Source organism: Eumetopias jubatus, unplaced genomic scaffold (genome assembly GCF_037043125.1).
Source record: "Eumetopias jubatus isolate StellerSeaLion01/CBP00866 unplaced genomic scaffold, mEumJub1_p1.0 scaffold_1, whole genome shotgun sequence".
NCBI classification, from domain to species: Eukaryota; Metazoa; Chordata; class Mammalia; order Carnivora; family Otariidae; genus Eumetopias; species Eumetopias jubatus.
Window position 1 is genome coordinate 64977170 of NW_028274807.1, and position 13923 is coordinate 64991092.

Here is a 13923-nt window from a genome sequence, read left to right on the forward strand (position 1 = left end):
TTAGATGAGCCAGGTATCCCCGTGAGAATCACCAGAAATTTTTCTGACTGTTATTGAGTTCTTTCACCATTTTATCTTTCTCTGTTGCAAATATGCCACAAACTTGGGTCCTTCTCCATAACTGAAAATTGTTAGCCTAACACTAACAGAAGCTAGCAGGAGTTGCTAGCTATGGGATTTGAAAGGAAAAACGGTATATATCTCTTACTTTTGGAATGAGGTAGGAAATGAATGAATGAACAAATGAATAGCATACATTGATTACATTAATGTTCATTAACAAGCAAACTTCCCACCCACAAAAATAAGCCCTCCTCATCACTATTTTCTATGTGCCTTGGTTCAGAAAGGAATCAGGACAGTATAATGGAGATCAAATACTAAACTAAATTAAAAGAGTCACATTAAGGGAAATTTAATAATATACATGCTTCTCTTCATAAGTTCCGATAGGAATTTGGGGTTCTTTTTGTGAGGGGAAGTATACTGAGCTATAGGACGACAGTCCTATTCTCTAAGTAGTGAAATCTAACTCAATTAAGTAACGTCAATTAAGTCAATTAAGTAGTGAAATTTATGTGTGTGTCTGTGTATACAGTCTATTCTGCAGCACAGCCAATTTTAATTCAATTCTGACACTGTTACAAGTAGATTTATCAGGAAAGCCATGCAGGACCGATAATGTAGCATGCTGGGCTTATCTAGCAGGATTTCGGATTTGGACTGCAGTCAAGGTATCAAGTCTTTAAGTAGGACTAAAACATCTGTATTGGCCTCTGTTTCCTTTTTGAGTTCACCCTCACAGGTCACTTGATTTACCTGCTGAGGTCAGGGCCGAAGAGGTCAAGGTCAAGGCCTCAGCTGTAACAGCCCTGAACTGACTTGGAGAAGGGCACGGGAACCAGGGCAGCAACTTCATCAAAACCTGTTCAGGAAGCCCAGGATCCTGGTCACAGGAGGCCAGAGAGCATGGTGAGAAGGCAAGATTCATTCCAGAAAACAGAATTAGGGTCCACACTGCATTTCCAGACAACTATTTTTGTGAGCCATTTCAATACTGCATCATTAGTTTTAAAAAGAACATTTACAAAGGTCAGAAGAAAGTTTTTTTTTTTAATAAGTTCAATAAAAGTTGCACACTTTAGAATTCTGAGTTGGCTTCCATTTTAGAAAAATTCTTTGCTCAACCCCAAGGAGACCCAGCATCCTTCATTTCTTGCCCAGTGTAATGTTGAGCAGCTGGTTTCTGAAGTGGAAAATCAAGTGATTCCTTTCTATAGAGTAAACAGCATTTGGGATTCCTGGGCATGCAGACTGTTCAGGCGCCACATGCTGCACTATTTATGTTGCACTCGGCACACGCAGGAGGAAGTACGAGACACAAAAGACCTACTGCTTTTAGTCACTCTTTTCTTCCCATTCCTGGGCCAGTGTCTCTTTTCAAACTGTCCCCCCTTGGGCCATCAGTTAAGACAATAGCTAATCAAGTATCTTAACTCCATTAAGAATATTTTGATAATCCAACCTCACATGTCTGCCTCCTTTCCTATGGATAGGATTTGTGGGCTGGGTTCTAGAGCTCCCCTGCTCCAACCCCCGTATTTTGCAGAGGAGGGGTCTGGTGACTTGCCCAAATTCATACTACCAGCGGAGGGCACGAGGCTCCTGACCTGCATGCCCCTCTCCGGCCTGAGTTGTTCCCTCCAGCCCATCTCCAGCCAACGAGAGGAGGCTTGTCTGAAGCCAGCTCACATCCAGCATCTCTGGAAGCTCAGCCACAGCTTCAGCCAACGCTGCTGGCATTTCTGCGACTCCGAACGGCTCAAGACAGCTGAAACCTGACAGTCTCATAATTCACTCACCTGCTTCTTATGTGTGCAGCTCAGGCTCCCCGCCCCCCCGCCGGGGCCCCGCCGCCCAGACAGTGTGAGGTGGACTAAGAAAACAGGGGAAATGAGCAAGGAGAGGCAACCCAAGTCAGAGCTACAGAACTGTGCGGATCGTGCTAAAAAGGCACGGTGCCAAGCAGACACTGTCTAGACTTTAACCAGCCCCTCTAGAGGGGGGTGCGGGAGGAGGGGAAGTGGGGCCGGAAAGCCTGCTTGCTTTTTGTTCAGTGAATGCCAACACATGACACAGCCTCTGACAGGCTCCGGGATGGGAGTTCACTCAGTCTAAGACATTTCTTCCTTGGGGCTGGAATTCAGCTGTGGGCTGAGGGAAGTTGTGCCAATCCAGCGATCAGAGAGGAGCTGGGACTGCTTTTCTTAGTTCCTGGGGGAATCGTAGTTCCCAAACTAGATGGAGTTGGGCAACAGCCCAAAGGAGCACGTTTGTGGGTACAGAAGAACAGATTTTTAAAAAAAATTTCCATCTGTCTCATCTTAGCTAAATCCATGAGGAAAACCCACAAAAATACAGAACTGGCTTTTGATGGAGGCCTGTTACAAAAATTTTGTAAGACTACTGATATCGATTTATAAAATGTACAGATGGAGAAATGGCCACCATGGTCCAATAAGCATCCCACATCTGAGAGAAAATGTTGGGTTTGGGGAGCTCCACGTATCGGTTACAAAGAAGGTAACCCCTCCTCTGCGGGGACAGACAAGCTCTACGCCAGGGTGCACAGCGTGCAGGATGGAGTCACCCCACTCTCCTTGGCCAGCAGCGTGAAGAATCGTACCCACAGCAGCTCAGCTTGGAGCTCAAGAGCTGTCTTGCAGCTTGGGCTTCTTCAGTGTGGAACAGTTGTGAATGCATGTGAAGGACAAAGACTCTGCCTGAAAACATCCCCTGAATCACTGAACACAATGCGCCAGATGCTCTAATGTTTGAGAAGCCGCTGAACCGGAACCAAGTGGAGGTCATACCTCTATCTATGTGGTCCACAGAAGCATGGATCCAGACACTTACTCGAACAAAACACGAAGAGGCCTGTACAGGCTTTTGGGTTGGGGTTTTGTTTGTTTGTTTGTTTTTATTGTGTCCATGTTACCTAGCAAAAAATGCTTTGGGTTTGTTTTCAGAGTCCCTTTTAAAAATAAGACACAATGGGCCCAGCACACAGAGCAAGGGCTTTGAGAGCTGAAGTCTGGATGTGTATCCTGGTTTTACTCTTTACTAGGTGGCTGATTTTGAGTAACTAACTGAATTCTCTGAGCCACGGTTTCTTCATTGATGAAGAAATGAAGATTATAATAACTTCTTATCAGGTTGTGAGAATTAAATAAGACAGGTTCTTTCCCTCTCCTCCTGCTGTTGTCTGGCTAACTACCACTCATTTTTCAGGGTGCAGCTTGGGGAGGCTTCTTGGAGGCCTTCCCAGACTCCCCGGTGCTGGGTTAAGTTCTCAGGCCTGTTCTGGCACTTACCACCCTGGATCACTCTGAGCCTCTGTCCCTGTCTGTCTCCCCCACTGGACTGCAGGCTCCTTGGGAACAGGGTCTACGTCTTAGTCACAAGTACTAACTTAGTGCCTGACAGAGAACAGGGTTGTGATACATTTTACCTTTGTCCCTTGAGTTAACTTTGTACCTTTGTGAAATTTTACTTTGTCCCAGATGGGGGAACCAAATACTGCATGAAAACTTTATGCAGCGTTGTCTCCGAAGAAAATGTGAACCTGGTGGTCTGTGAATGTTTTGGCAGCTCCCGAGGCAGCCCGAACCCTCCAGGCTGACCTCTCTGTAATGGTGTTGGAGGACGATGAGAAAGAAAAGGAGAGACAAGGAGAGACAAGAAGGTAGAAGAAGGGAGAGATGAAGAGGAAAGAGCAACACGGGGAGCAATAAAGACCCAGCTCTGGGGTTTGGGATCAGTGGCCACGTGAGGCTGCAGTCAGGGCTGGCTGCCAGACACAACAGTGCCCAGCAGAGGACTCAGGTTTGTGTGCAAAACACCTAGAGTTGTTGCCTTGGTTCCCAAAGGGACAAATCACAGCCTGCTCCAGGAAGACTCCCCTACCCCATCTTTGAGAGTAGGTATTTATGTTTCAAGTAATAAAAGCAAAGGGTTCTATTCCTTTGCCTGATCATATTTTCCAAACCCCAAATTTAGAATTTGTGGCCCAGTAACAGGTGTGCTATGGGGACGACAGCAAGAATATACGAAAATGACCATCCCACAAAAAAATCCAAGACATCTGGTGGCCACCTCCATATGTAAGAAGGAGGGGCACAGGTGAGAGAAAAACTGAATGTGGAAAAATTCCAGGAGCTTTAGTCCCTCTTTTCTGCTTTTTTCTCCTTCTTCTTCCCTTTCTGGTACTCTCCCTCATTCATTCTGTCTTTAGGGAGAACCTATGCTGGTTGGCACAGCCCACAGCCGGTGCACAGGAGGTGCTCAATGAGTACCTAAATTCTTTTCCTGCAGGAAGGATAGGGTTGTGGCTTCACAGAGGAAACCCTATCTAGAAGTTTGAAAGCAAGTTTGGCTCAGTAGAAGCAAGGGCTCTGATACAAATTCTGGGCGTCAAAGCACCCACTGAAAAAATATCCTAGTTGTCTTTTAAAAAGCAGGTGATCCTTAATCTCTGGAGAGAGTAAAAGAGGCAAGGAGAGTTTTCTGCAAGCCATGGGCGTCTTAGTCACCAGCACTAACTTAGTGCCTGACAGAGAACAGGGCTGTGATACATTTTACTCTTGTCCCTTGACACACTTATACCCACACCCCCAGGGTTTTGGAGCTCTTCCAATAAATAGATGCCACAAGAATGATACTAATAACTAACACCACATTCTATGTGCTGAGCCACTCTTCTAATTGCTTTACACGTAAGAGCTTATTCGATGCTCACAGTTAACCTATGGAGTAAATACTCTCTAGTAAGCCCATTTTATAGATGATGCAGGCCCAGAGAGGTTAAGTATCTTCCCCAAGATCACAGGGCTAGTACTGAATTCAAGTAATCTAGCTTCAAGGTCCTAGAGCTAAACCATTATGCTATACTTCCTCTCAAGAATAAACCAGTAAACGAAATACAGTGACAACCTGAGCCAGCAAACAGGTTGTACAAATATAGACAACACCTAGTGGATATTAGTATGTAAATTGAAAATTCTCTTACTGAAATCATTACAGAGTCAAAAACAGTCTTTGCCAGCGCCTAGGAGGAGCTGGTAAGAGGCACTTTTTCTCTTGCAGGTGTTTGGTGTTGACTATGTTCCATGAGTAGAGGAAACCTTTTCCATTATCTAATTGGATAGATAGCAGAGAGATTGCCATTATTCCCATTTTACAGATGAGCAAAGTGCGCTCATGGAGGTTAAGTAACTTATACAAGGTCTCACAGCTAGACAAGCACAGAACTCAAACCCAGCTTATTACCCAGAACCCTTGCTCCTAACAGAAGCTGCAAGTCAGAGATATTAGGTGGCTTAAGAAAGGGGCAGGGCAGGACCTCGAAGTCAAGGGCTCTTATTGTATAATGTCCTTCTTAGTAACGAGAAGGTGCTGCAGCAGGGTCCATGTAAAAGATAAGACTTGGAAACACCCAGATATGCGAACAAGAGAAGAGAATGAAGAAAGGGACTCCGTGGAAGGCTTCAGTGACATGAATATAAGAGAAAAGTGTTAAGCACTCCAGGAACAATTTCCACACAGAAAGCTGCCACCTACTGGACGGGCTGGTGACGTGGTCAAGGTAGACAGGTTGCAAATGGCCCAGTGACTCCTGTGGAGCCTCTCAAGTTCTGAGAAGGCATTCATCCCACTGCTGCATTTCAGGGTTTTCCAGACCAGCAGCCAGAGGTGAGGAAGGGGGCAGTAATTTCTGTGAAAGCCATAAACCTGGCCCCCTAAATTTGGCCAGGTCCATTTGAGCCGTACAGGACTTATGGTAATAGCAACTCCTTCAGAATAGGGACCTACACGGTATTGCCTTTTAGTTCCACATTATTCTCAATAGCAGCATATGGGCAAAGGGACTGGCATAATGCCTGGCACTTCTGTAGATCAATAAATTACACTCATTTACTATCACTGAACGACAGAATCAAAGACTGGGGAAAAGACAAATTTTGCCTCAGACACAAAAATTTAAATCTTGAACAAGGTAAAAAGTAATGACAGAGGCAGTTTCCTTATATCAATTCAAGCCAATATCCCATGACACATGTATGTATAAATCAGGGCCTGCAACATGTCATGGCTTTTGCCATGTGTCACATGACTTGTTTTGGCAACAGTTAAGCTGGTCAAAAATAGTGTCCGGGATTATTCAGGGAACATTTTAAGGGTCATAAATTCAGACTTAATTCTGGGAATAGCTTATTGGTGATGGCTTCCAAATGAGCACATAAAAAGTCTGTGAAGAGATTTCATGGAAATCCTCCAACCACAGAAGAAAATGCAGATTTATAGGATATATTTTGTACTCCAACTACCCAAAGAGCTTTCTATTAGCAAGTTATTGCCAGATGGCTGCTAATGCAGGAGCTGTTATCTATGACAGTAGCAGCTCATAGAGCCTCAGCAAGAACAACTGTTTACTCCATCAGAACAGCCAGGAAAATTCTCATTATCATATTCTTGTTGACGGCCAACATCTAATGGCCTCTAAGGGTTTGGTTCCCTTTAAGATGTTCGAATTTGTCTAAAGTAAAAAGCTTGGGCCAGGAATAAAGTGCTGGGTTGTTGTTTTTGTTGTTGCTTTTTGAGTTTCAGCTATTCACTACCCTAATCACACCACCTATTACCCCACGTTTTCTTTGTTTCACATAGTCCTGAACTCTGCCTTCTAATCACCTTAATTTTGCTTAAAGATATACTAATGTTTGTCAGTTTGGATTGATGTTTCCAGAAGGAATGGCAAATATCTTTTATCTCACACACAGACTAAATAATTGCTAGTGGCTACCCAGCCACTACATTGCTGAGGATTTTCAAACCTTCTCCAGACTCAGGAGGACAGAATTCTAGGATTGATTAGCAATGTCTGTCATGGGTAAGGGAGAGGGTAGTGGTGACACACATGCCATGTTTGTACCATCGCTGCAGGCCATTTATCTCATAGTGTTGTGAGATACTTATTTTTATTGCCTACGGTGTCTAGTAGGTTCACCACATATATCTGTTGATTGATAATTTCTCTGGAAGGAGGGATAAAGTGCTGATTTATCTTTAGGTAGTAGAATTTTATTAATTTCACTCTTTCCTCTATTCTCTATATTCTCTAAGCTTTTCATGAGCATATTACATTTTCATATTTTATCAAAAAATAGCTCATTTTTTAATTTAAATAGAATAGCATGTATTAGGAGGGTAAATTCCTCCTGAAAAAAAGGAGGGGTCACAATAATCCTCAAGATGGATTTTAAGGCATTTTGTTATACTTCTCTAGAAATCTGTACACAGTTGTGAGGATAATGCAGAGTGGAGAGTGTTCTGCTTTTTAAATTAAATCATAATCATTTGCCAGAGATTTAAAAATTTTTGTAAACACAACTTTTAGTGGCACATATTGTTGTTAATCCTTAACTCTTCTCCTGTTGTTGGATATACAGATTTTAAGTTTTTTGCCATCATAAATAATGTAATGGACATCTTATGCAGTCCCTCTGAAAGTAATAATGGCCAGGGCAAAGTGGTCAAAAAGAATTATTTGAGTTTCTTTCCTTGATATAGTTTCTCAGTGTAGATTATATTGAGCCCTAGAATATACATCTGCAAAATATCCAAGTCAGCTCCCCCAAAGCTGATCCAAAGTCTGCTAAAATGGATTCATGTCAATAAAGACTGTATTTAACTGTGCTTGCAATATGTCTGTGTATTTAACAAGAAAAATGATTTTCTAGTATAAACACTGTTAAGGACAAGCTAAAAAGCTTACAATAATACCCAAATTGCAATTATCATATGGAGAGGGTCAATTTACCTTTTCATTAATTGTTAAAGGTTTATTGTTAAAACATGAATTAAAAGCTTGCTAAATGTTACTAGGACCAGACATGAAGAGACCAGACTAATTAAATGATGAGTGATAAAATGTAACTCTGATCATATCTACTGCTCACTCGTTTCATTGTAACTGTTTCTACATACCATGAGTTCACAGCCTGCCTTCTGCACCAACTCCCTTAGTCTTTTTTTAAGATTTTATTTATTTATTCATGAGACAGAGAGAGAGAGAGAGAGAGAGAGAGAGAGAAGCAGAGGGAGAAGCAGGCTCCCAAGGAGGAGGGGGCCCGATGCGGGACTCGATCCCAGGACCCTGGGATCATGACCTGAGCCGAAGGCAGACGCTTAACCATCTGAGCCACCCAGGTGCCCTCCCTTAGTCTTGATTGGGTGGTGGCTACATGGGTGTAGCCATATGTTAAAGTTCGTCAAGCTATACCTTAAGGATTTGTGCATTGTACTAATGTAAAAAAAAAAACGTTAAAAATCAAGGGAAGCCCTCTGTTAATATAAAAAAAGCAATAATTATACAGGTATTTGTTTGTCACGTAGTTAAGATATTACAGCTGCCACAGTTTAGAGCATCTGGACCATCATTAGATTCTAGCAACCTGAGGGCAGAGATCATGTCTTGCACTTCATGCATGACTCTGTAGGGCGTGCTTAGTCCGTGGCAGGGATACTGGCTGATGGGCCCTGTGAAGAGAAGGCATGTGCTGGTAATGACTCATTCCTAGAGAAAGCACACCAAGCCAAAGTCACAGGCACCAGAAGACAGCACCTTAGAGAAAATTATGCATTGACTTGCATGACAGTAATCATCTGGCTTACAAAATGAATCCATCTAAGTGTAAGGTTTTCTTCAATCCTATAATATCTGGTGTCATTACATTAATCCTACTTATGGCTGCTAGAAATTTTGTCTTGATGTCCAGTTATTTGAAGAGGAGTAGGAAAACAACACTGACATTTTCAATTCATGATGTGTGACCATTGGTATTTACAGTTCATCTTTTTCTTTCTCTGTTTTCCTAGAAACACATCTTTCCAACTCACTGACTTTGAAGACTTTATTTTCTTCTCCAGGACATTATATCCATTGCAGCTCATGCCCTCTGATTGCCACCTCACAGCTCCTCCCCAACCAGCTCCTCTGAGCTTGAGAACTGTCTCCTGCTTTCCATCGCCCAATCTAGAGATTTCTATGGGAATTGTATCATGTCCTCTTTCTAAAGACAGTTTCAGTGGCCAGGGGCCTCAGTGTGCAGGGTGCTTGCCCATCTGTTTTGGTTATTCAGCAGAGGCCCTGCTATGTTTTAACATTCTAACTTCTGACAATGGTCTTGAGAATTACAGCAAGTAGTTTATTTGCCAATGGATAAACAAGATATTATTTTAGTGGTTAATGTACAAGATGGATATTAAAATCCTAGTTCTGCTGCAGATCCAAGGAGGAGTCAGAGGATGTGGGTCAGACTCTGGTCCTCCCCGAATCCACCATTAGAATAATTCTGAAGGATATAGAGAAGATCCCACATCAGCCAATAAAACTCCTAGCAGTTGATTAACTTGTACGTTGATAATAGGGCGTAAATGAGAAATGTGGCTTCAGAGGGACAATGACCTAATAATCCTCTCGTCTCTCTGGGTAATTCTTCTTCCTCTTCTTCTTCTTCTTCTTCCTCTTCTTCTTCTTCTTCTTCTTCTTCTTCTATCATCTTAAGTGATGCACTCACAGTTCGTAGGTCAAGTTTTTCCTTACTGGAGTGAGTTTTTGACTTGTGCATCAGTCCCCTGCACATGTGACTTATCATGGTGAGTCTATAAACCTGGGATGCTGGCAATCCAAGTGCTGGCAGACACAACCACCGAGGGAGAGCAGAAGTGTGCTTAGGTGCTTGCCAGGCTGTCTTTCAGAAGCAGGCAGTTGGGCCACAGGGTCCCCTCCAGCCTGCCATGTTAGAGTGGACTTGGATCCACCTACTCAGACTCAAGGGCACATGCTCTCATGCCTGGACTGTCAAACTTTCCTAGCCTCTGTCCACACCTCTCACTGAACTGCGGTAATTCTCGGTGGGAGGCGAATGGGTGAAGGAGAAGGAGCAAGTCCACACAGCCCCCTCCCAACAGAACTAGAAAAGGGGTAGCCTTGTAATTGTTAGTTGAAGCACTCCCTCAAGCTGCTGCCACCCCCATTCCTCACCCATACAGATGCTAATATATGCTCTTCAACAGATCTGTGCCCCACTCCCCAATACCACCTCTCAAGCGTAGACTGTAAAGGAGCCTATGAGTGAGCTCAGGTGGACGGGGCAGAATCTGGGGTGGGGCTGCCAGAAGGCATACATTGGTGATAAAGAGTATTAAGACAAAGAGAAAGTAAGAAAGAGAGGAAACAATCAAAAAAGCAAGTAGTGCCAAGTGAGAAAGAGACCATGGAAAACATTTGAAATATAACACTTTCCTTAATGAGATTTGTTAATAGTTTCTCGAACCTAACCAAATAGTATTTACAGACTGGTATTAATAATGATGACAACCACCTTTTCCCAAGCTTGGGACACCTCTGATTCTGGAGGTCTACTATAGCAAAGGCTTGGCTCCTTCCAATATCAACATGATTTGTCAGGGAATCACATATCTAAAAAATATGTTGAGTTGAATACTTGTATTAAACCAAAAAGCACCAAGAAAACTAAGTTCATTTTCTAAATTTCATTTTTAAAAATATTCAACAATATTTGTACAACTATAGCCCTAAAGTCTACTAAAGTGGATTCATGTCAATAAAGGCTATAAATATCATTATTTGGCTTTGTTTGTTGTATGTTCTTATAGCTAGCAAGGAAAAAAATTCTATTGCAAGCACAATTATAAGACAAAAGACTTAAAATAATATATGAATTGCTAGGGTTAATTTACCTTTTTATTAAGAATTAGAGGTATATTATTATTAAACATGGATTAAAAACTTGCCACGTGTTACTCAGGCCAGACATCAAGAGACTGGATTGATTAAAAGATAATTCTTGGGGCACCTGGGTGTCTCAGTCAGTTAAGTGTCCAACTCTTGGTTTCAGCTCAGGTCATGATCTTGTGGTAGTGGGATAGAGCCCCATGTCAGGCTCTGCGCTCAGTGTGGGGTCTGCTTCAGATTCTCTCTCCCTGTCCCTTCCTCTTACTCTCCCCCCTCTCTCAAATAAATAAAATCTTTAAAAAAAAAAAAGATAATCCTTAATAATCTGGAGCCCTGAAATGTAACCATGATCACACCTACTCGTCCTACTCCTCAGGTACCCTGAGTTCGCAGCCTACTTTCTGCTCCAACTCTCTGTTTTCATGCCTCAGAACCTCTTGATTTTGTCTGGGAATTTGGTGGGAGAACTCTCTGCTCTTCTACCCAAAGCAGGAAATTGCTGCTGGGGGAGCTTCCTATAAGAGCAAAACTTTTCCCTGCAATGCTGGTTGGGGGGAGGGGTATAGCGCAGGCTTCCTCGAATAGATCCTGGACCTTGGGTCACAGGGCCTTCAGCCTTCAGCCTTCAGTCTCCTGGTGCGGGAACCAAGAGCCTCCTCATACCTCACATCTGCATTCCAGTTCACTGAGTGATTTCACACACTAGCTGGCAATTCCTAAGCCTGCCGTAAAACCAACCAGGGATTCACCTCATCCATCATTGGACTGCAGCTGCCGTTTGAGGGCCCCAGCAGGGATGGAAGGGTGTTCCTTAGCCAGGGCTAAATCAGCCAGTGAAGAGAGATCCCTCCCTCAAAATCAAACCCTGGAAAACAAAACACATGAGAAGCAGATCTGGAGTTCAAGATGGGCCCCAAACATTGAGGGAGCTGGATTCAGATCCTTCTTCAGAACTAACTAGCTGTGTAATCTTGGGCAGTTTATCTATCTCCTAAACCTCTTTCTTTCTCTGTAAAATGGGGATAATAAAACTGACCTCATAAGGTTGGGGAAGATTGAAAAGAAATGACATATGCAGTCCAATGTCTGCTATGTAAGAAGTGTACCAAATGTGAATGCCTTCTGTGGGATAGTGGTTAAGAACCTGGGGTATGATGCCAGACTGTTTGGGTTCAGATCCCTATTCCTACTATTTAACAGCTTAGGGCACTGGATAAATTACATAACCTCTGACTCAGTTTCCCCTTCATTAAAGTGGGGGTTTCATTATAACACAAAGTAGATATCCAGTAAATATTAGCTATTTTTTAAATTTCATTGTGAGCTTGTGTTTCCAGTGCAAACAATAACATAGTAGTGAATTAAGGGGAGTTTATGTATGAGTTGAAAGTAATACATGTGTATTTTTTTTTTTTTAACTCATGAAGACCTTGCATGCTTTTATGATTTTTTTCTGGGCAGACTCAAGCTGTGATGCAAAGGGTGGGGCTAAACTGTAATATGAAGAAAAAAAATTCAAAAAGGGAGAATAACCACCCACCAGGGAGCTATTTCTTTTGTAATGTACATTCCATTTCTTCTCCCTCATGCTTTTTAATTCCTTCCACATTTCCTGCCATAATTATCAAATGTTTGGTTTCTGACCTCGCTCTTCTGGAGACTAGAGCCCAGGGAATTTGGAATTGTTTATTTTCTGTCCATAAACCTTTGAGTTAATGGAGGGGTTTGTGAGTAAAGGGTTTGTTGGTTTGTTTGTAGTGTCTCAGGAAGGTCACTGGAGTTGAAAGGAAAACATTACCAAAAAAAGCGCTGAAATACTTTGACTGGAAACGCGGAGCCCCCAAAGAGCAGAGCAACGGATCTCTTACACTTGCGCAACGCCGGATCAAGGGAAAATTGAGCTTTTAAAGAGGTTGTTATATGGCCCTGATATTAACACAAAATCCGAGGCCACTTTATAAAGAAAGAAAAAAAATGCTGGGAATCAATTTTACTTTATAAAAAAAGAAAAAAAGCATTCCGCCCTAAAGGAAGAATCTCTCCCCTCCCCTTTCCCCGAGGAGCCAGCCTTGGAAGGAAAAAGCCCCCAACTATTCCTAATTTCCTCTTAAGTAAAGGAAAGAACTCAAAGGCGCCTTTTTGAAGTCAGCGGCTGCTCTCGTCGCAGCCTCCGTCCCAATCCGCCCAGCTCGCCTCTTTCCCCCTCCTCACTCTCCCTCCATATTAGCCGCGGTGGGGCTCCAGCTTATGGCCCAAACTACTTTTCCTGATTTGGAGGTTTAAGTTTCGCAAGTAGCATTTGTGCTCGGAGCGCCCCCTCACCCCACGCATGGAAACTCCCAGTCCCACCCCGGGAGAACATCCCCAGGACGCCCTCCCTGCCTGTCCCGCGCGCACACCCAAATGGCCCCGGAGCCCGAGTTCGGACCTCCTCGGCCGCTCACCTACCTCGGCGTGGACCCAGGCGACCGCCACCAGCGCGAGCGCAAGCCAACGTGTCCACATCTGCGGAAGAGAGGAGAGCGAGACTGAAGGCTCCGGGCCCCGCGCCCACCCCGGAAACTTCTCAGGGTCCCGCAGACTCGCCCCCTCCGCTCGGTCATCCTCGGCCACCCGGAGGGGTCGGGCCACCGCGCCCCGCGCCGCGCGCCCAGCTCTCACCATGGTCCCGTCCCGGTCTCCGGAGGGCGCGGGGCAGGGCCGCTGCAGCGAGCTCTGAGGGAAGGTGGGAGCTCCGCTGCTCGGCAGCCTCCGAGGAAATTCGACCTGCGCTCGCCGCCCCTTAAGACCCCTCCTTCCCCGACTGCCTGCCCCCCAGCTCCTCCCCATTCTCCTCCCCTTCTGCAGCAGCGGCCCCCGCCGCTCGCGGCTCTGCTCGGTCCTCCCCGCCCCTCGCTCGGGAGCCCGCGTGCGTCCTGGCGCCGCTCGAACCCCCCTCTTCTCAGGCCTCCGGGACGCGGAGGCAGAGACAGAGAAGGGGGTGTCCGGGGGGCGCTGCAACAAAGGCGGAGAGGTGTGGGGGGGGCCGAAACCCCACCCCCCTGGAGGGCCCGCTGGCTTGCGGCAGCCCTGGCGGGCCGTGGGCACGGGCTGCGGCTGTGGCCAGG

At 44.6% G+C, this 13923-nt stretch overlaps 1 protein-coding gene across 1 annotated transcript in view; it reads right to left on the reverse strand.

Moving 5' to 3' along the window:
- The window catches only part of FSTL1 (follistatin like 1), a 52264-nt gene extending 38679 nt beyond the window's left edge, over window positions 1-13585 (reverse strand). Inside the window, exons 1-2 of the mRNA XM_028110708.2 lie at window positions 13478-13585; window positions 13265-13321 (exon numbers count right to left, since the gene is read on the reverse strand). Coding sequence (XP_027966509.1) covers window positions 13265-13321; window positions 13478-13480 — 60 coding nt within the window. The 5' untranslated portion in view covers window positions 13481-13585. The remainder of the gene's footprint in view (window positions 1-13264; window positions 13322-13477) is intronic.
- Window positions 13586-13923: the final 338 nt, after the last annotated feature.